Genomic DNA, 20038 nt, shown 5'->3' with positions numbered 1-20038 from the left:
TTGTATATAATAGTGAAGTTACGAAGTATTATACGTCGAGCTCAGTAACGCGGGCTTGTGATCCAAGTGGAGACATTAAGGTAATGGGACATTGGATCGATCTTATTAGGCCGGGTTCGGAGTGGGCTATATTCTGGCTCGCCCATTCCAAGTTGGGAGTTGAGGCATGAGGTTTGAGCGAAGGCTCGGGTCACATGTCTTCTAGAGTGGGGGAGACCGCGTGAGGCTGGTTTCACAGAGCAGCGTGCACCTCCCGCTCTTGACGGTGGAAGGATTACGAGCCATTGCCTTCCGAGCCTACTATGACCCAATAAGCCGATTCCGGTTGGACCATCACTTTTTTACATTTTTTTCCACAAAAACAGAAGGGAAACAAAATAAGATAAGCTTCAATCTTTGCAATAGTTTTGGATTCTTAAGCTAATGAAATGTATGAAACTTTCCAACAATCTTGTGGGCTTATAAAAGAAAAAAACCAAGAGAGCTAATCTAGGGCCTAGGGGAGACAAGTAAATTGACTAAGAATATAAATCCACTACTGTAGGCAAATTTCTGTTGTCATCTCACTTTGAGTTTGCTCTTCTCTTCTCTTTTAGATACCTCATCTTTGCTGTTGCCTTTGAAGGATCATGCTGGCTTTGAGCCCTTGCTGCTGCTGCTGGGGTATTACTGCTTGCAACTCGTTGTCGTTTCCTCCATATTGCAGCTCGTTGTTGTTTCCTCCATATTGCATCTTGTTGTTGTTTACTCCTTGCAGCAGCTCATCTAGCGAGAAGTTCTGCTGATATGGCGGCTGGTGTTGTCCATATGGGTCTTGTAGCGGGTACTCGGGTTGTGTTAGTCGTTCTGCTAATGAAGGATCCACGAGCTTGAAAGATGGGCCGCCATATTCAACATTGTCTCCAAAATCAAACGTAGACAGGCCATATAGGACAGTAGGTACTTGTGCAACGGATGGAACGTTTGCTGCAACTGTTGAAAATGCAGGATAGTGATCTATGGAGAAAAAAAGGAAGAAGAGTGTTTCATAGCAATGTTAGTAAAAGAGTTTAAACCATCCGAAATGAAGAGAGAAAGGTTGAGTCTTTTCTTTACCGGAAATATCATTAGATATAGGGCATTGATTTGAAGCTGCTGGTGCAATGGGGTGAGCTCCAAGATTATTACCTATGGGGGAAAGAAAAGGAGAGTGATTGATTAAACTGCTTTAAGCTGAAGTGTTAAAACAAATGATAGATAAAGAGAGAAAGATGAGTCTATTCTTTACATACAAGGAAGATCATAAGGTATAGACCTTTGATTTTGATGAAGCTGATTATTTCGCTGCTCATTAGGAGTTTCCAACTGGTTTACTACAAAACACAAGTAATTTTTTGAATGTTAACAGTCAGTATATATCATTGGATGTAACTATGTAAGAAATATCAAACAAAACAAAACAAACCAAACCAGACATTGAAGAAAAGAGAGAAAGGTTGAGTATTTTCTTTACCGGTAATATCACTGGATGTAAACCATTGATCAGTAGTTGGTGGTGCAAAGGTTGGAGCTCCAAGATAGTTACCTATTGGAAAAAGAAAAGGATAATCATCATTCATAAAAATGTATGAGTAGAAGTGCTAGAACAATGAGAGAGAGAGAAAGATTGAGTCTCTTGTTTACAAGCTTAATCATTAGGTGGAGCAGAGTATTGATAGTGATGAAATTGTTCTCGCTGACCATTAGGAATCTGCAACTGGTTTACTACAAAACAGAGAAACACAAGGAATTTAGACGTCAGAAGTGCAAAAAATAGTGTTTTCGATGGAGTACGAATATTTATATTGTGACTTTACCTGTTGGACCATTTGTATTACCCAATGCCAACATTGCAAAGCTTGAAGGACTCACCTCTGACGACATATCAGCTACTGCGCCATGCAATGCAATGCAAGAGACATTAAACAAAACAAAAAACAAACCCAAATATTCAAAAAGCGGTGTACTTTGGATGCATCATTAGAAGAGAGGTTAATTTACAAGGTGTATTAGCTAGATCCTCCATAAGACGAATTCCTTCAGGATCGTGAAGAAGAAAATTCATGATTGCAGCTGCACAAAGACAAAAAAAAGTAAGCGAATCTTCAACAAAATCGAGTGGGTAAAACAATCCAAAAGTAGAGTGTGGTCCTTGTTTTTTTATACGTACGTGGTGCATTACAAATATCAATGATTCCCTTAACCACCATCATACTTGCTTGCGTCCGAAGCAAATTGTTGCAAAACTTTATCTGACGCGCTACTTCCAGATTTAAGTTGTAGCGTTCGAAAAACTCCGGACTTTCTTTATGAAACTGCTCCCAAACTAATCATATAGAGAAAACAAGAATTAAAAAAATTTAACAAAGAAACACGTAACCAAACTGAAATAGATATTACACATTACATGATTTGGTGACATAATGAGCAATATTGTGATCTTCATAGAGATGTTTCGCCGTTTCTTCAAAACTCATGTTCTTCCAAATACATTCTTCGATTTCGTTCCTAATCTGAAACAGAACATCAAAACAATTGCGTGATATGAAACAGAGTAGGTGTGTAATAATAAAGGTACGGAGAATATTCATGAATTTGTTTTTAGGGTCTGTGTAGTAGAAAGTACCTGATTGAATGCATTGTCTATCATTGCCTCTGTAACATCTTTACTACATGGTTTGCCCATAGCTTCTTTGGAGGGAGAATCTGATGAAGAGAAAATAACATAAGAGTCTCTCTCTTTCAGGAATGGTAAAGAAGATATAAAATATAAGAAGGTACGTAGGATCCTATTAGTATTCGGAATAGAACTTTACATATTTTGGTTTTAGTTTTACACAAAAACATATTTACAAAAACAAACATAAATAACTAATTTTAATTAATACTAATATATATAAATTAAGAAGATTATCCAATAGTCCCACTAAACTTCGGAAAATTAGGTGTTCTTATTCACTCAAACAAAGTCGTGTTATCCAACAGAGATAAAAAAAGGACCAAGACAACATTTTTAACCACAACTACAAACAGAAAATGTAAGTTCTTCAACATGTCTTAGGCCAGAATCTGAAAAAAATACTGAAGAACAAAAACAGAGAACGAAGATAAAACCCACGGGGCTTCTCCGGAAGCAGACTTTAACTTCAAACTCAAAAGCATTTCCGGTGAACAATCGACGGGCCTGACTCATCATATTCTGCTTTTGCAATCCACATCTACAAAAAAAATTATGAACGGAAGACTGATCAGTCGAGCTGTATAGACTAGAATAATATGGTTTTATTAGGGAAAGGAAACTGATTTGATTTAGTTACCTGCTGGAAGGTACTGAGGGAAGCCAAGATGGATCCACCGATCCAGACCGAGTATTTCCTCTCAGGCGGTGCAACAACTTTGATCTTCATGCTGCTCGGTGCCAAAGCAGTGATCTCTTTGCTCATTCTGTCAGCAATTCCAGGGAACATAGTTGTTCCACCACTGAGCACAATGTTCCCATACAAGTCCTTTCTGATGTCAACATCACATTTCATTATGGAGTTGTAGGTGGTTTCATGGATACCAGCATTCTCCATACCAATCATAGACGGCTGGTAAAGAACCTCTGGGCAGCGGAACCGCTCAGATCCAATGGTGATCACTTGCCCATCAGGTAGCTCATAGTTCTTCTCTACAGCAGAGCTTGTTTTAGCCGTCTCAAGCTCCTGCTCATAGTCAAGAGCAATGTAGCAAAGCTTCTCCTTGATGTCTCTGACAATTTCACGCTCAGCTGTTGTAGTGAAAGAGTAACCACGCTCAGTGAGGATCTTCATCAGAGCATCTGTGAGGTCACGACCTGCAAGATCAAGACGTAGAATGGCATGTGGCAGAGCGTACCCCTCATAGATAGGGACCGTGTGACTCACACCATCTCCAGAGTCGAGCACAATACCTACAACATAATTCAACAGTTTAATAAGACATGATCCTGAATCTGAAGATTATAAAGGCCGGCCTATCAAAAGTTCTAGAGCTTACCAGTAGTACGGCCACTAGCATAAAGAGACAAGACAGCTTGAATGGCGACATACATAGCAGGAGCATTAAAGGTTTCAAACATGATCTGAGTCATCTTCTCACGATTAGCCTTAGGGTTAAGAGGTGCCTCAGTGAGTAGAATGGGATGCTCCTCGGGAGCAACACGGAGCTCATTGTAGAAAGTGTGATGCCAGATTTTTTCCATGTCATCCCAGTTGTTGACAATACCATGCTCAATTGGGTATTTGAGGGTTAGAATACCACGCTTGGATTGAGCTTCGTCGCCAACATATGCATCCTTCTGTCCCATTCCAACCATCACTCCAGTGTGGCGAGGACGACCCACAATACTTGGAAACACAGCCCTAGGTGCATCATCCCCAGCAAAACCAGCCTAAGCCAAAACACAGAACATATATAATAACCACCTTAGAGATACATCATCGTCCACAGGACAGGACCTACAAGATTGAAAATTCTTCTAACAATGCCCTCATCCATCTAAATGAGTAAAAGATTCAATTTTTATCAATGATTATAAAGAAAATATACCTTAACCATTCCAGTTCCATTGTCACAGACAAGGGGTTGAATGTCTTCACCATCAGCCATTTTCTACTTTCTGCAAACAAAAACAATTGACCAATTTTGGCTAATAATAATAATAATATACAAAGAATAATTAAAGCTCAAATCAGTCAGTGCTTCGTTTAGGAATATATGATCCTAACATTATATAATAAGCAGATTCATTGTCAATGAGTCAAGAATATTAGTACTAACATTCCCTAGAGAATGTGACAAAATCAAATAAGAGATGAATGTAACAAAATATGATTCCAGATCCACAATCGATCACGTTATCAAATTCAATAATATTATTAATATTACAACAAAGAAGCAAATGATATTTAAACAACACTCATTTTACGCCTCAAACACACATTATAAGCAGGGCGATGCAATGACTTCGAAATCACAGATCGAAACCAAAATAAAAAAATAAAAAAAAATAAAAAAAAATCAAAAAAAATCAAAACTTTTACAGAAGAGATAATGAAAACTGACAATTGTCAATCAAACTAACGAAATGCGGATCGGAAAAAAATTACCGGGAGAAGAAAAAACAAAAGAAGATTAAACTCGGCTTCTCGCTGCAGGAGGAATCACGACTGAAACCAAAATTATGAGTTGTAAGAAACGAAGGAAGGAGAATAAATCAAAAGAACACACAATAAAATCAAAATTAGCTGAAGAACAAAAAACGAGTGGTAAAGTAAAAAAAAAAAAATATTAAAAACGGGTCCAAAGGCTTCGAATTCGGCTCACCTCGTTTTCCGATTCAATTCCTTTATGCAAATTACCTTTTTTACCCTCTACTTTTTTTACAACTTACCTTGTCCAAAAAAAAAAAAAAAACCAACTTTAATTTTTAAAACGGAGCCCAACGCAAAGGCCCAAGTTGTTTGCGAAAGGGTTAGGGTTTTTGTTTTTATTTGCTTTAGCCTCTCTCTGTGTCTATGGGAGGTATAAAATGCAGTTTTCAGTCGTCGTCCTCCTCCTTTTCGTCTGAACCCGCCCCCGGAGGAGCTCGACGAGATCCTAAGACAAAAGGTAATCTAACTAATCATCCCCTTTTTGATTCAATCCTCCCTAAGAGTTACATCATATGGGAAAGCTCATTTTTTTGTTTGTTGTCTTTGAAAAAATATGCAGAAGATGACAACTCCGCCAGTTAAAACCGGTTTGTTCGTTGGGTTGAACAAAGGGCATGTTGTCACCAGACGCGAATTAGCTCCTCGTCCTCGTTCTCGCAAAGGAGTATGTTTCTCTCTCTCTCTCTCTCTCTCTCACTCTCTCTGTGTGTGCTTTATTACGCCTTATTTGATTCTTCTCTGGATTCATCATTTGATATGGTAGGCGTGTGACACATGCTGCATTGCTATGATTCTTCACCTTTGTGAACGTTTTTAGTTCATTAGACTTTGTAAAACCATTTCTTGTTTCTGCTAAAAGCATTTTTTTTATCTCAGCAATAATGATACACTCTTCTTTCGGCTCATAAGATGCTTTTACTTTGTAAAGTATTGAGATTTGGTAGAGCTTTATCTTTTTGCTTATTTGTTGTGGCATTCTTGTTTTGTTATGAATCTAATTCTATTTTGTTGTTCATGATTTGCTTCAGAAAACAAGCAAGAGGACATTGTTCATCAGATCACTGATCAGGGAAGTAGCTGGATTTGCTCCTTATGAGAAGAGAATCACTGAGCTTCTTAAGGTTGGTAAAGACAAGCGTGCTCTTAAGGTTGCTAAGAGGAAGTTGGGAACCCACAAGAGAGCCAAGAGGAAGAGAGAGGAGATGTCTAGTGTTCTCCGCAAGTCGAGGTAATCCACTACTAATAATAAACCCACAAGTTTTCATGGTTACTGTTATTTTCAGCTGTGTGATTAGAAATAATTAGTGCTGTGCATTTGCTCTCTCATTTCTCAGCTGTCGAGGAAGTAAAAAAGCTTTAGATGCTTAGGTTTTTTTTTTTTTTTGAATAGATAAGTGAGAAGGCAATCCTTGAATTGAAAAAAAAAAAACTGATTCCCAGCTAAACAAAAACACACTTTTATTGGGACTGTGTTTGCTTACACGCAGGTCTTCTGGTGGTGGTGTAACTGAGAAGAAGAAGTGAGCATCATCATCATCAAGTCTGTGGAATTTTGGCTTCTTATTGCAATATCATAATATGATTCTTCAGCTTATCGTTTTATGTTTTGTTAGAATTTTGGATTTGAAGAGAGTTTTTTACCCAAGATCAAGACCAGTGATTGTGCGTTTAAATCTAGTTTCGTCTTTTGATCAATTATTTGTTTCCATGTGTTATTCTTAGCAACATTGTCAATCTCGCCAATCATACTAAGCTTGACCAATCAATTTAGTTATAAAATTTATGAAACTATAGAAAGATCAATCGATGGATTATGCTAACATAAACAAAGCTTCTCTCACATTCAAGCCTCCCCTACTCTCAATACAATTTCAATTTTCTTGACTACGAAAATTTTGATTCCAAGAAAAAGTTATTTCAGTCCTATATTTCTATCTTAAGAGATCGCTACACACACACAGCTAAACCCAATTGCAAAAATTTCCTTGAGTGGCGCTTTAATTAAGCGTTAAACTTCCCTGCTCGTCTCCCTCGTCTTCATACCAGTGTTCAAGAAAGCGCTCGGCGGTATGTGGGCGGTGACCCAGCGCCTAACGCCTAGAACGCCTAGTCAGAATTTTAAACGTTTTTAGACGGTTTAGGCGTTTACAATATGAACATTATATATATGATATTATATGTAAAATTATATAAAAATATATATTAGAAGAAATAAATAATAATAAATCATAAACTAAAATTAATAAAAATACATTTCTTTAATTTAGATTAATAACATATAAACATTTATAAATATTTATCTGAATATAAAACTTAAAATTTTAAATATATGTAGTTAAAAATAAAACATACATTAAAATAAAAATTTTGTGCTTTTAGACGGTCTAAGCGGTCGTCTAGGCATCTGCTGAGCGCCTAGCGCCTAGACGGCGCCTAAGCGGCCGCCTAGACCGCTTTCTTGAACACTGCTTCATACCAATTGAAAATGACCAGATCAACGGCTCAGATCTAATAATTCAATATGACGCGGATAGCAATACATCTAACGGTTCATAACTCATTAGATTACACTCACGCGGATCGATGATACCAACCGTCGATAGAAACTAGATCTGACGACTCAAAACCTCCCAAAAACTTTGAAAACACACACATGAGCACTTCTCGTCTCATCTCATCTTATATAAAAACCTCATTTCTTCGCAATCAAATCAAAACACACCATCTTTGTAAAATCGAATACATCGCTCCAAAAAAACAAAATCAAAGAATCAATTACTTTCTCAGTGCAAATTCAATTTTCCGGTGAAAATGTCAGGCCGAGGAAAGGGAGGAAAAGGATTGGGTAAAGGAGGAGCAAAGAGGCATCGTAAAGTTCTACGAGACAACATCCAAGGGATTACGAAACCTGCGATTCGTCGTCTCGCGAGAAGAGGAGGCGTGAAGCGTATCAGTGGTTTGATCTACGAAGAGACCCGCGGCGTACTCAAGATCTTTCTCGAGAACGTGATTCGTGACGCCGTTACTTACACGGAGCACGCTCGCCGGAAAACAGTCACGGCGATGGACGTCGTTTACGCTCTCAAGAGACAAGGTCGGACTCTGTACGGATTCGGCGGCTAAAAGTTGTCAAATGTTGTTCGATTCGCATTTTGTAAAATCTTCAGTTTCTATGGTTTTCAGATTTGCGATTTCTTTAGTTTAATTGTTGATTGTATTGAAAAAATTAATCGCATTGAGTTTAATCATTAATCATAAACGTTGATTTATTAAAATCCTCTGATTTATTATTACGTCACCATTTTAATTAATCTTAAGTCACTGGTTCGAATCCTTGTAACGCCAACTTTGACATTTTAATTCAACTGTTACTTTTTGGCAAAATCCCTCGTTTGGGCTTGTAAAAGTATTGCATGGGAATTTCTCACTTTAAAAAAAAACAATAAAATATGATATAATAATTTTTTATTACGAGAGTTTCTCATTAAATTTGAGAATTTTTGGGAAACTTTTTTTCTTATTTTGAGAAACTTTTATAATAAAAAGTTATTATTTTTTATTTTATTAATATTTTGGTTAATAAGAAATTTGGTGAGAAACTAACTAATGCCTAATAGTTTACAGTAAAGTTTTTTGGGCTAAAAATTTAGTGGCCCAATAGATTTACATTGTCGAAGACTTAAAATCAGATGTTTTTGTTTCGTATTACAACGGCAATACATAATGATTATGTAAAGTGAATATTATTATTATTGAAGAGGAGGTAGCAACTGCGAAAATACATACTTTTCTTTACCATATGCCATATGGGTATTACTAAAAAGTCTAAAACTGAGAAAACTGTACAAAAAAAGCATATAGTTACATCAATGTCGATATGTCAGTACGTCACTATTAATTAGATTAGTGTACATTAACGTATTCTTAATCAATGGTTACTGAAGTCAAGTTTTATAATGAGTTATATCATATGGACCCTCTAACCAAGGACAGTTCACTGTAGCCATTGTACATTACTTTTCGGTTTTTCCATAAATCGACCCATTTCTGATTTTTCTCGACCAAGAATACCAGACATTTTACTTTTGAATTTTTTTTTCTTCTTAAAGAAATACAAAAGCAGTGGAGCAAAAATGTTTTGGTTATTGTTGCTAGATTCTTTCATACACAAGTTTCTATGATAATTTAAATGAAAAAAAAAAACCATAATGATTTAGAGACAATTTCACTCTGCCGACCTCGTTTGGGCGTGTGACTCGTCAATGTCAAAGGCAGAGTGTCTTCATAAAAATCATTATACTTGTAAATGGCATTTCTACAAATTAAATGACTTACAGACGAGCTGCAACATGTGAATTTGACATAACACATTTATCTTCAGCGTTCATGCAGTGAAAAGATTATATACATGTATATATATATATATATAGAAGACAAAAATCTACAATTGAAAAAAATATCCTTCTAATATCCTTTGGTAAGAAAAAATATGCATTTGTGACTATGTTATGCGAATGCAAACACTGATGAAAACGCAAACTTTAGACGTGTAAACGCGAGTGAGACTGCAAATGGTAAATAACAAGCATGAATGCATACGCTAGAAACACAAACGCTATGCAAAGATAAATACAAACTCCATGGATGTGACAAAAAAAACAAACACGACCAAAAAGGAAAACGAAAACGTGAAATACGAACTCGGACGCAAATACTAAATGTTACGAATAGACAAACACACATACCAAACAAAAATGCAATAAAATGATATAAAGGGAAAACTTATACTAAAATGCAAACATAAACACTATATGCTTTGGTATAGGCCATCCATTTTTCCGAAGAGCAGAATTACTCGGCTTTATCCCTTTAGCCACATGGGTATGGGTCCATTGCTTACGGCCCATTTGCATACTTGGGAGACCCTACCCGTGGAATACCCTCTCGCCAGAAAGATTAGTCTTGAATCCCTCTATAGATCTGGGGATTTAATCTCTGAATTAACAAAAAAAAAAAAAAAAAAAACTAAATGCTTTCATGCAAATTAGCAATACATATATTATACTATTCAACTTATACCACCAACTCAAAATAATCTTAATACATATGATTGAGTTCTAAAGAAAAATTTGGTAATTATTTTTAAATTATATATCATAATTAAAAATAATAATTAGATGAGTTGTAGCTAAGTGATTTTAGGTTATTATTCTCTATAGGTCATTTATTTATGTTCAAACCCGATTATTATTGACAAAAAACTATATATTTTAGAAAAAAGGAAAAATGAATCTTATAAAACAAATTATTTTGAGCTTAAAAACAATCAACGTATAATATCTGACTTTGAGATTCAACTACCATTTCTAAAAGACTGAAACGAGCGACCACTAATAGATCAGAGTCAGGAATCTTCTCTATAGCTTTTTTGGGATAAGCTGTAATTTTAAAAGATTGTTAGACCAAACTTGTTAAGTATTGAACAAACTGTTCCTCAAAATTTGGAGGACCACTTGTTTGGCACTTTTGAGTTGCCTTCATGAAAAGTCTAAATCTGTTTCATAGAAAGGGAAGTGGTAAAACGATCGGCTCGTGATATTTCAGTTTCGTTTTATTGTTGTTTCTTTTGTTATCAGCATTCTCGTGAATTCTCCCACTATTATGACATTATTGAAACTTTATAAAAGTGATATGATTGACGTTTTCCCAAAAATAATAAACACAAGGTAAAATTGTTTTCACTCCATTGGATAGGATCCACCAGTCAAATTGCATAGATACGTACATCCAAGAAGTGTTTAAAATGACATATGCATATATAGCAATTGATGATCTATATGTCTAAATGTATTAATGTATACCATATAGCAGAAAACTACATGTGATCAGATATAACATATTTGAGACGGTATAAAACTTCCATCATTATATTTTCGTTCATCTCTTTGTTTTGATGGCGTATATACTATAGACGTTAGTCCCGCCAAACTTATTAGCCTTGATGCTCTTACGAAAGATCCATAAGTAGTTCACTTCCCCATAATCTATAGAGATTTGGTATCAAACCGGAAAAAACAAATGAAAGTTTTATATAATTAAAATCACTCTAAATCAAATGTTCAAAAAACCAGTATAAAAAAAAAAAAAAAACAGTATAAAAAATTAACATCCTATAAAAGAATATATCATACAAAAGTAATATATAAATTTTCAAATATATAACAAACATTAATGTAATAATAGCTTTTAAACAAAGATGAAATTATCTGTATGACTGTATCTATATATCTCACGAAGCTCTACTAGCTAGTTGCGTTATGTTACTAATGGTGCGTAAGAAAGTCATCTTAAAACATTACACCGGTCCATGTAATCTTATAATGGTCTTGTTAATATGCAGTGCATGTTTATATACGCTTCTAGCAATCGACTTCCAAAAATTAATGCATGAAGCAAACATCCAAAACTGTGGACAAACAATTAATATTGAATTCTTATATAGTGTTGCATGCATGTATAAAACAAAAACAAAAGTGTAGAAAATTGTAAATTGTAAGTTCATAAAACAATAAAGGCATGCATGAAGCATAACCCAAACTTTGTTTTAATTATCGACACAATGGTTTTTTTGTTTTTATTAGCACTATAAACTAGTTTTATAAAGACAAATTACACAATAATCTAAAATTATATAATCAATAAAACTTTAATCATTTTGTTTTTTTTTTGTTTGTTAATTTTTTTTTAATCATTTTTGTTTGCGTATAAAACTGTTACATCAATTAATTTATGAATATCCGATATAAAAGGCGTGTGTGAGTGGGAATTTTGTTTTAAACAAAACTCTACTCAACGAAAAACATACATATAATTGCTAACGATGAAATAATGGGTTAAAATAAAGTGTGATTACAAAATTTATAGCATCTTTGAGGCAGTCCACTACTTTTTTTAGTGTAAGATCCTTTCTCTCTACAGTTGCTAATATGTAACTCGTCGTAAGACGCTACATTGGGCTTGTAAAGTAACTATAATCACAGCTTATTTTTCAAACCTGACTAACAATTTAACTAAGATACAAAAAGTTAGGAAAGACTTAGATACGAAGCTGAATAAAGGATACCACTTCTGGGAAAAATCAACAGCTCTATTTAATGAAAATAATGCCAAAACTATATGTCGAGAAAGATTTGGATGGAATACATATGAGAGAAGTCATAGATACGTGTCACTTGGTTAATTGCACTTGCAATATACCCATCCACAACGACGACGCAGCATTTGTCAACGCCGATCTCTCGCGTCCCACGTGCGACTCACATGATTCCTACTTCGTTCATAATCCAGTTATTAGTTTCAGCGGTGAGATTGAGTAACATGAAGTATTGTTGTATTTTACTTTTTTTTCCCCTCTATTATGTAATATTTTAATCTTGTCTTTTTTTTGGTTGTGTATAGCAATAGCAACCACAAATTGTTTCTTTTTTTTTAACTTTTCAGACTTTTAATGCAAACATGAACTATTTTAGGGGAGGTATTGGTTTATGATTTAGAAAGAATTTTAATAACTTTATGTTTTTGCTGATTGTTAGAATCATAGAAAATTGAAAGTTAAAAATGAAGGATTCTAAGAGATTGTTTAGGAAGTTTTTTAAAATCTTGATGATTTGTTTTTTCTAATCTTGTAAAATCTTTCTAATTGATGAAAGATTTTTCATGACTTTTGTTATGAAGGAAATGATATAAAATCTTAAACCAATAACATAAAATTTGAATTCATTAACAATCTAAGATTCTTTTGTTTTACTTGAATAACATAAAACTTTTAATGACTTTATAAAACTCTTAATCCAATAACACTAGATTTATCAAGATTTTAGATAACTTTTTACAAATCCACAACCAATAACACCAAATTTTTAAAGAGTTTTTAAAAGTCTTGATTGAATAACAACATATTTTACCTAACTTTTAAAGTCATTAAAATTCTTTCTAAATCCTAAACCAATACCTCCCCTTAAAAGACCTAGTGATTTTTGGATTTGACATTTTCCATAAAAACCAAAGTGTAATTCTTTCCAAAAATTGTACTAAAATTTATTAAAACCCCCTGAATTTCCTAGTATTTTTTAGTAACACTAGTTTGCTAATGTAATGTATTGATCAAAATTTTCGAAAGGAAAACAAAATAAAACCTATTTTGAAACTAGTTACTTCCACTCAAAGGTCAAGTCACACGTGAGATGCACAGATAGGCGCACCCAAGTTACAAGCAAACATGAAACAACATTACTTCTACTTTTTTTAATCTTCTTCAAACGAAACTTTTTTTTTTTTTTGAGTTAATTGGCATTTTGATACATTTTTGAAACATAATTACGACAATGATAGATTCATTATTTACAATTGGCAAAACAGGTGAGAGAATGTTTGTGTGTGAGAAAGTGTTTGTGTGTAAATGTGTGTAAGATAGATATGTGATATTTATTGTGATAATTATTTAAATAGTTGTTAATATAATCTTTTTTTTTGAAAAATTTTCAAATACAAAAAAAATCTATATATTTTTCTTTATAATTTGATATGTATTTTATTTGATAATTTTAAATATTTTTACAAAATTTGTATCCGTACACAATATTAAGGGTACAAATGCATGTACACCTTATTAAACGTACAAATATCTCCACACTTTATTAAGTGTACATATGTCTCTACACATTACTAAGTATACACATTATATCTATACACTTAATAACGTGTAGAGATATCTGTACACTTAATAAATAGTGCAAATATATGTACATTTAATAAGATGTACAGATATCCGTACATTTAATAATGTGTATAGACAATCGTACACTTTATTAAATGTACGGATACAAAAGATGTATATAATATATTTAAAAATTATTAAACAAAATATATATCAAATTGTAAAAAAAAAAATATAGATTTTTTTTGTATTCGAAAAGTTTTCTAAAAAAAGATTATATTAACAACTATTTAAATAATTATCACAATTTTTCAATCTTCTAAATGGGTCCCACATAACTCTCATATTTCACACACACTCCCACACAAATATTCTCTCACCTATTTTGCCAATTCTAAATAGTGTTTGTACTAAAACACTAATTAAATTTCCAAAATGTACTATAATGGCAATATATCCTTTTTTTTTTTTTTTTTCTTTGAAGAATCTTTTGCCTATAAATTTCTGCACAAAACATCTTCTTCTTTACTTGAGCTTATATCTCATGTTCCAAATTTAGCAAAACGAAGAAAAGAGTTCCCTTCTTTTTTTTCTTCTGTCGGCATTATAAGAGTCATCGAAATCCCCAAAATGCCCTTCAACATAACCGCCGTGAAAACTTCATCTAACGGAGTATGGCAAGGCGACAACCCCTTAAACTTCGCCTTCCCGTTACTCATCGTCCAAACGGCGTTAATCATCGCCGTCAGTCGCTCCCTCGCCGTCTTATTTAAACCCCTCCGTCAACCCAAAGTCATCGCCGAGATCGTCGTACGTACAAAAATAATTACACTCTCACCCTCACATACATAAAACTATTTACAATATTTTGCCATAATTAATCATCATCTTAATTATTACTATTTGTGCCATCGTTTTCTTCTTCTACTTCTCAGGGAGGTATATTGCTAGGACCGTCGGCGTTAGGTAGAAACACGGCGTACATGGACCGTGTATTCCCGAAATGGAGCATGCCGATACTCGAGTCCGTCGCGAGCATAGGGCTTCTCTTCTTCCTCTTCCTCGTCGGTCTCGAGCTCGATCTATCATCGATCAAACGAAGCGGCAAACGCGCTTTCGGGATCGCGGTCGCTGGAATCACGCTACCGTTTCTCGGCGGCGTCGGTGTCGCGTTCGTGATCCGCAACACTCTCTACACCGCCGCTGATAGACCTGGATACGCCGAGTTTCTCGTTTTTATGGGAGTCGCGCTCTCGATCACGGCGTTTCCAGTGCTCGCGCGTATTTTAGCAGAGCTGAGGCTTTTGACGACTCAGATCGGAGAAACCGCGATGGGTGCGGCCGCTTTCAACGATGTAGCCGCTTGGATTTTGTTGGCGTTAGCGGTTGCGTTAGCGGGTAATGGCGGTGAAGGCGGTGGGGAGAAGAAGAGTCCGTTGGTGTCGCTGTGGGTTTTGTTATCGGGTGTTGGGTTTGTGGTTTTTATGTTGGTTGTGATCCGACCCGGAATGAAATGGGTCGCGAAACGTGGATCCCCTGAGAACGACGTCGTTCGTGAGTCTTGCGTGTGTTTGACGTTAGCCGGGGTTATGGTTTCCGGTTTCGCGACGGATTTGATTGGGATCCATTCGATTTTCGGAGCGTTTGTTTTCGGTTTGTGTATACCGAAAGATGGAGAGTTCGGTCAGCGATTGATTGAACGGATTGAGGATTTTGTCTCCGGTTTACTCTTACCGCTTTATTTCGCGACGAGTGGGTTGAAGACTGACGTGGCTAAGATCAGAGGAGCTGAGTCGTGGGGGATGTTGGGTCTTGTTGTGGTTACTGCTTGCGCAGGAAAGATCGTCGGGACTTTTGCTGTGGCGGTGATGGTTAAAGTTCCGGCGAGAGAGGCTTTGACACTTGGTTTCTTGATGAATACTAAAGGTTTAGTGGAGCTCATTGTACTCAACATAGGCAAGGAGAAAAAGGTTGGTTTTGTCTTCCCTTTTCTTGATTATTTAAGGTTTGTTTTTGCTTTTATATCAGTTAGTATCTACTGAATATCGTAAGAATAAAAAACATGGTAACACTATAGTTATTTGATTATTTTTTACGAGGAAAAGGCATATATATATATATATATATATTATATTAATTTAATCGCATCTGTTTCTTTGTTATAGGGTGTTTAGATTTTAGATCATTATTAAATAAAAAGAAAAACTTATTTACTCTAATAGTTTTCAGTTGGTGATAATCAGATAATTTATCATATAAATATTTAGTAGTATAATCAGTATTTAACATTTTGTTGGGAAGATACGTTTCAACATTTTCCTTTGAATTCTACTAGTCTGACCTTGAATTAATAGGGCGACAAATCCACGAAATCACAGCGGAGTAATATTATTGGTTGCTGCTTCGTTTCCTATTGTTTTGGGATAATAAAAAATTGATCAGTTAAGGAATAATCATACATGCATGAAAACTTTATAAAAAGGACATGAATGAATCCTTTTATTCATCTCTTTATATAAATAAGAGTAGAAAATTTGTATACATTATTATAAAATTAAAAATTTAAATTGTTTTTTATAAACTAAACCAATAGATAATTTTGTTTTAATTGTAAAATTTAAACTCTAACTATTTTATTTGTAAACTCAAACCAATATAAAATTTAGTTTCCAACAAAATATCATAAAAATATCATAGGGTTTGTTTTTGTTTTTGTATCAATTATCTACTGAATATCATAAGAATAAAAAAAACCTCGTAACACTATAGTTATTAGATTTTTTTTAAACTGGAAAAAACATATAAAACAAACTACGATTATTATATTAATTTAATCTCCTCTATATATTTGTTATAGCCTTATAGGGTGTTTAGACTTTAGATCATTATTATACAAAAAAACTTATTTACTCTAATAGTATCTGTTGGTGGAACGACATATAATGATGATCAAATATTTAGTAATATAACCAGTATTTAATAAGTATTTGTTGGCAAGATAAATTTCAACATTTTCTTTTGAATTCCACTAGTCTGACCTTGAATTAACAGGGTGAGAAATCCACGAGTATCACAGCTGAGTAATATTACTACTCTAATAGTATTTGTTAGTAAAAATATATTATTGGTTGTTTCGTTTCCTATTGTTTTGGGATAATAAAGAAAAATTGATCAATTAAGGAATAATCATGCATGCATAAAAAATTTATAAAAATGCCTTCTCGAATCGGCCAATGTCTACTTTAATGGCCACGTGCTGATCCACTTGCAAATGCGGCACAACAAAATTAGATGATCTCTTCTTGCAACAATAAAGTCAAATAATGATTACTCATCATTAGTTGTAGTATGTGGTTATTAATTAAACTGTGCGTACGTGGGTTTGACTTTAACTATAGGTGCTAAACGACGAGACGTTTGCAATATTAGTGCTAATGGCACTATTTACAACGTTCATAACGACACCGAGTGTAATGGCCATTTTCAAGCCAGCACGTGACACCCACCGGAAACTAAAGGACTTGTCGACGAGCGAAGACTCCGCCAAGGAAGAGCTTCGCATCCTAGCCTGCCTCCACGGCCCAGCCAATGTTTCCTCCCTCATCTCTCTCATCGAGTCCATCCGAACCACCAAGGTTACCTTTCTTAATATCTCTGTTTGCGTTACAATCCAGCTAATTAAACTGTTTTCGTGGGGGTTATATAGTCTTGGTTACTAATTTAAAATCGTAACTATTTTGGCACAGATAGTACAACTAAAGCTGTTCGTGATGCATCTGATGGAACTAACGGAAAGGTCGTCGTCAATCATAATGGTGCAAAGAGCCCGTAAAAACGGGTTTCCGTTCGTCCACCGTTACCGTCACGGCGAGTGCCACAGCAGCGTCATAGGAGGCTTCCAAGCCTATCGTCAACTAGGTCGAGTCGCGGTCCGTCCCATCACCGCAGTCTCTCCATTACCTACAATGCACGAAGACATTTGCCACATGGCAGAGACCAAGAGGGTCACGATGATCCTTTTACCTTTCCACAAACGATGGAACGTTGACCATCACCAAGACGGAGGAGATGGAAACGTACCGGAAAACGTTGGTCATGGTTGGCGGTTAGTTAACCAGAGGGTTTTGAAGAACGCGCCGTGTTCGGTGGCGGTTCTTGTAGACCGTGGACTTGGGTCCATTGAGGCCCAAACTTCGAGCCTCGATGGGTCGAATGTGGTTGAAAGGGTTTGTGTAGTTTTCTTTGGTGGACCTGATGATCGTGAGGCTTTAGAGCTCGGCGGAAGGATGGCTGAGCATCCGGCCGTTAAAGTTACCGTTATTAGGTTCTTGGTGAGAGAAACGTTGAAGACTAATGCCGTCACCTTACGACCGGCACCGTCTAAATGTAAGGAGAAGAACTATGCCTTTTTGACAACCAACGTGGATCCGGAAAAAGAAAAGGTAATTAAAATCTCGTTTCCCCTATATTTATATATCATTTAGGACAAATATAACACTCGTTTTTGTTTTCTTAATTGGGCTAGGAATTAGACGAAGGGTCATTGCAAGACTTCAAGAGCAAATGGAAAGAACTAGTGGAGTACAAAGAAAAGGAACCAAACAACATAATCGAAGACATATTGTCAATAGGACAAAGTAAAGACTTTGATCTTATAGTGGTTGGAAGAGGAAGGTTACCGTCCGCAGAGGTGGTGACATTAGCTGAGCGTCAGGCCGAACATCCTGAGTTAGGTCCTATCGGAGATTTGCTCGCCTCTTCCATCAATCACATAATCTCATCAATCCTTGTGGTTCAACAACATAACAAAGCTCATGTAGAGGAGATTACAGTTTCCAAAATTGTTAATGAGTCTGCTCTAAGTATTAACGGAGATACAAATATTGTATGATAATAATAAATAAATTGATGCAGTACTTAAACTTTGGCTTAATGCATGGTTAACTTGTTTAGATAAAGATTTTATTTACAATATCTACATAGATATTATTGTCATATTGAGTAAGAATTGTAGAAATAGCGTTTACATATAATCAACCAATTGATTGGGCATCTTGCTGAGATGTAAACTAGCATGCATGTAGATGATCGTAATGTATCTTATATATGTCGCATAAATTTTTTATCACCATATGCGATCAATCAGATTCATACATTTTTTTGTTTAAAAAGTTTGTTGTAATTTTTTTATATATAAATGTACACATCATATTTAAGATAATTACAATTGCTGAATTCTATTTCAGTAAAATATTCATAAAAAAAAAAACTAAACTAAAGAGAAGAAAAAATGTTTTTTTTTTATCAATAACAGAAGCCAAACCTTTAAACGCGCGAGTCAATTTTCTATTTGTTATTTTCAGTTCGAAAGTCTAATAATTAATTTTGTTTAATCTGAATGGTTAGCCTAATTTTTTGGCACTAAATGTTCTAAAGCACTAGGTTAATTGGTTCACATTTGTATTATAATTTTTGCATGGCCTTAAAAAAATTGTTATTTTATAATTACACTAACAATAAGCACTACCAATGAAAAAAAACTACAAATAACTTCGCTTTTCTAGATTCATATCACTACAAAGTAGTATATTTTAAATTTAAAACAATGAATCAGTTCATAGCTTTTTTGTTTACCATTACTTTGTATTTTGTATTGAATGAAGCTTGTCAAAATAACACAATAATATTTAGAAACGAGCTTGCTGCTAATCGCTTCCTTACTGTCGCTTGTCTTTCTAAAAACCGCCGTTTTTATCTGAGTCTTGTGAGATTCAAACGTACGCCAGCAAAAATTAATTTTGATGAGGCTAAATAGGATCGAAAGACGAATTGCTACTTGGAGTATAAAAGGTATAAAATGAAGTATTATGTTGAGATTCTACCATACTCTGCAGTCAAAATTCCTGATTGTAGTAAGTCACATGAATTCATTGCTAGACTCGGTGGAGTATATGAAAAGTCCCAACATGCGCCTCTACCGGAGAAATTTGTCTATTATTGGAAAGTAGCAATTCATCTTTTGTAGGCCTGGGCATAAAATCTGAATCTGAAAATCCGAATCCGAAAATCCGAACTGTATCCAAACCAAAATAAGCGGATTAAAACCAAACTGATATTAAGGAAATAACCA

At 34.9% G+C, this 20038-nt stretch overlaps 5 protein-coding genes and 1 non-coding gene across 6 annotated transcripts; 4 read left to right on the top strand and 2 right to left on the bottom strand.

Moving 5' to 3' along the window:
- Positions 1 to 34: 34 nt before the first annotated feature.
- LOC147946115 (signal recognition particle RNA) lies at positions 35 to 341 on the top strand. The gene has a single exon (XR_015597838.1).
- Positions 342 to 1666: 1325 nt separating this feature from the next.
- Positions 1667 to 2704, bottom strand: LOC147946114 (uncharacterized). Its single transcript, XM_087509493.1, has 6 exons — positions 2645 to 2704; positions 2426 to 2531; positions 2201 to 2344; positions 2020 to 2091; positions 1836 to 1910; positions 1667 to 1743 (listed from the first exon to the last, which is right to left on the bottom strand). The coding sequence occupies exons 1-6, from the start codon at positions 2702 to 2704 to the stop codon at positions 1667 to 1669; spliced, it is 534 nt and encodes a 177-aa protein (XP_087365619.1).
- A 246-nt stretch (positions 2705 to 2950) lies between these two features.
- LOC104781233 (actin-1) lies at positions 2951 to 5374 on the bottom strand. The gene is made up of 5 exons (XM_010505843.3): positions 5148 to 5374; positions 4588 to 4657; positions 4036 to 4429; positions 3336 to 3949; positions 2951 to 3236 (listed from the first exon to the last, which is right to left on the bottom strand). Exons 2-5 carry the CDS (start codon positions 4645 to 4647, stop codon positions 3171 to 3173), a joined length of 1134 nt encoding a protein of 377 aa, XP_010504145.1. The 5' UTR covers positions 4648 to 4657; positions 5148 to 5374; the 3' UTR covers positions 2951 to 3170.
- Positions 5375 to 5499: 125 nt separating this feature from the next.
- On the top strand, positions 5500 to 6887 carry LOC104781232 (large ribosomal subunit protein eL36y). The gene is made up of 4 exons (XM_010505842.3): positions 5500 to 5649; positions 5752 to 5856; positions 6221 to 6420; positions 6680 to 6887. The coding sequence occupies exons 2-4, from the start codon at positions 5755 to 5757 to the stop codon at positions 6714 to 6716; spliced, it is 339 nt and encodes a 112-aa protein (XP_010504144.1). The 5' UTR covers positions 5500 to 5649; positions 5752 to 5754; the 3' UTR covers positions 6717 to 6887.
- A 1003-nt stretch (positions 6888 to 7890) lies between these two features.
- On the top strand, positions 7891 to 8467 carry LOC104781231 (histone H4). Its single transcript, XM_010505841.2, has one exon. The coding sequence runs from the start codon at positions 8004 to 8006 to the stop codon at positions 8313 to 8315; it is 312 nt and encodes a 103-aa protein (XP_010504143.1). The 5' UTR covers positions 7891 to 8003; the 3' UTR covers positions 8316 to 8467.
- A 5884-nt stretch (positions 8468 to 14351) lies between these two features.
- On the top strand, positions 14352 to 18838 carry LOC104781230 (cation/H(+) antiporter 20). Its single transcript, XM_087511430.1, has 5 exons — positions 14352 to 14718; positions 14844 to 15878; positions 17307 to 17543; positions 17655 to 18350; positions 18434 to 18838. The coding sequence occupies exons 1-5, from the start codon at positions 14539 to 14541 to the stop codon at positions 18797 to 18799; spliced, it is 2514 nt and encodes an 837-aa protein (XP_087367556.1). The 5' UTR covers positions 14352 to 14538; the 3' UTR covers positions 18800 to 18838.
- The last annotated feature ends 1200 nt before the right edge of the window (positions 18839 to 20038 follow it).

The sequence above is a fragment of the Camelina sativa genome, chromosome 4 (genome assembly GCF_030686135.1).
Source record: "Camelina sativa cultivar CO46 ecotype springtype chromosome 4, ASM3068613v1".
Classification (NCBI taxonomy): Eukaryota; Viridiplantae; Streptophyta; class Magnoliopsida; order Brassicales; family Brassicaceae; genus Camelina; species Camelina sativa.
The sequence above is the reverse complement of the archived record's forward strand: the minus strand, read 5'-3'. Positions and strand labels throughout refer to the sequence as shown.

Bases quoted from the DNA above. Each gene is read 5' to 3' on its own strand.
- LOC147946114 (XM_087509493.1), bottom strand. From the start codon at position 2,704: ATGGGCAAACCATGTAGTAAAGATGTTACAGAGGCAATGATAGACAAT. The intron at 2,532-2,644 runs GTACTTTCTACT...GTTCTGTTTCAG, and splicing joins TAGACAATGCATTCAATCAG to ATTAGGAACGAAATCGAAGA. The intron at 1,911-2,019 runs GTAAATTAACCT...TGCATGGCGCAG, and splicing joins GGATCTAGCTAATACACCTT to TAGCTGATATGTCGTCAGAG.
- LOC104781233 (XM_010505843.3), bottom strand. From the start codon at position 4,647: ATGGCTGATGGTGAAGACATTCAACCCCTTGTCTGTGACAATGGAACT. The intron at 4,430-4,587 runs GTATATTTTCTT...GTTTTGGCTTAG, and splicing joins ATGGAACTGGAATGGTTAAG to GCTGGTTTTGCTGGGGATGA. The intron at 3,950-4,035 runs GTAAGCTCTAGA...ATTATGTTGTAG, and splicing joins TGCTAGTGGCCGTACTACTG to GTATTGTGCTCGACTCTGGA.
- LOC104781232 (XM_010505842.3), top strand. From the start codon at position 5,755: ATGACAACTCCGCCAGTTAAAACCGGTTTGTTCGTTGGGTTGAACAAA. The intron at 5,857-6,220 runs GTATGTTTCTCT...GATTTGCTTCAG, and splicing joins GTCCTCGTTCTCGCAAAGGA to AAAACAAGCAAGAGGACATT. The intron at 6,421-6,679 runs GTAATCCACTAC...GCTTACACGCAG, and splicing joins AGTGTTCTCCGCAAGTCGAG to GTCTTCTGGTGGTGGTGTAA.
- LOC104781231 (XM_010505841.2), top strand. From the start codon at position 8,004: ATGTCAGGCCGAGGAAAGGGAGGAAAAGGATTGGGTAAAGGAGGAGCA.
- LOC104781230 (XM_087511430.1), top strand. From the start codon at position 14,539: ATGCCCTTCAACATAACCGCCGTGAAAACTTCATCTAACGGAGTATGG. The intron at 14,719-14,843 runs GTACGTACAAAA...TCTACTTCTCAG, and splicing joins AAGTCATCGCCGAGATCGTC to GGAGGTATATTGCTAGGACC. The intron at 17,544-17,654 runs GTTACCTTTCTT...ATTTTGGCACAG, and splicing joins AGTCCATCCGAACCACCAAG to ATAGTACAACTAAAGCTGTT.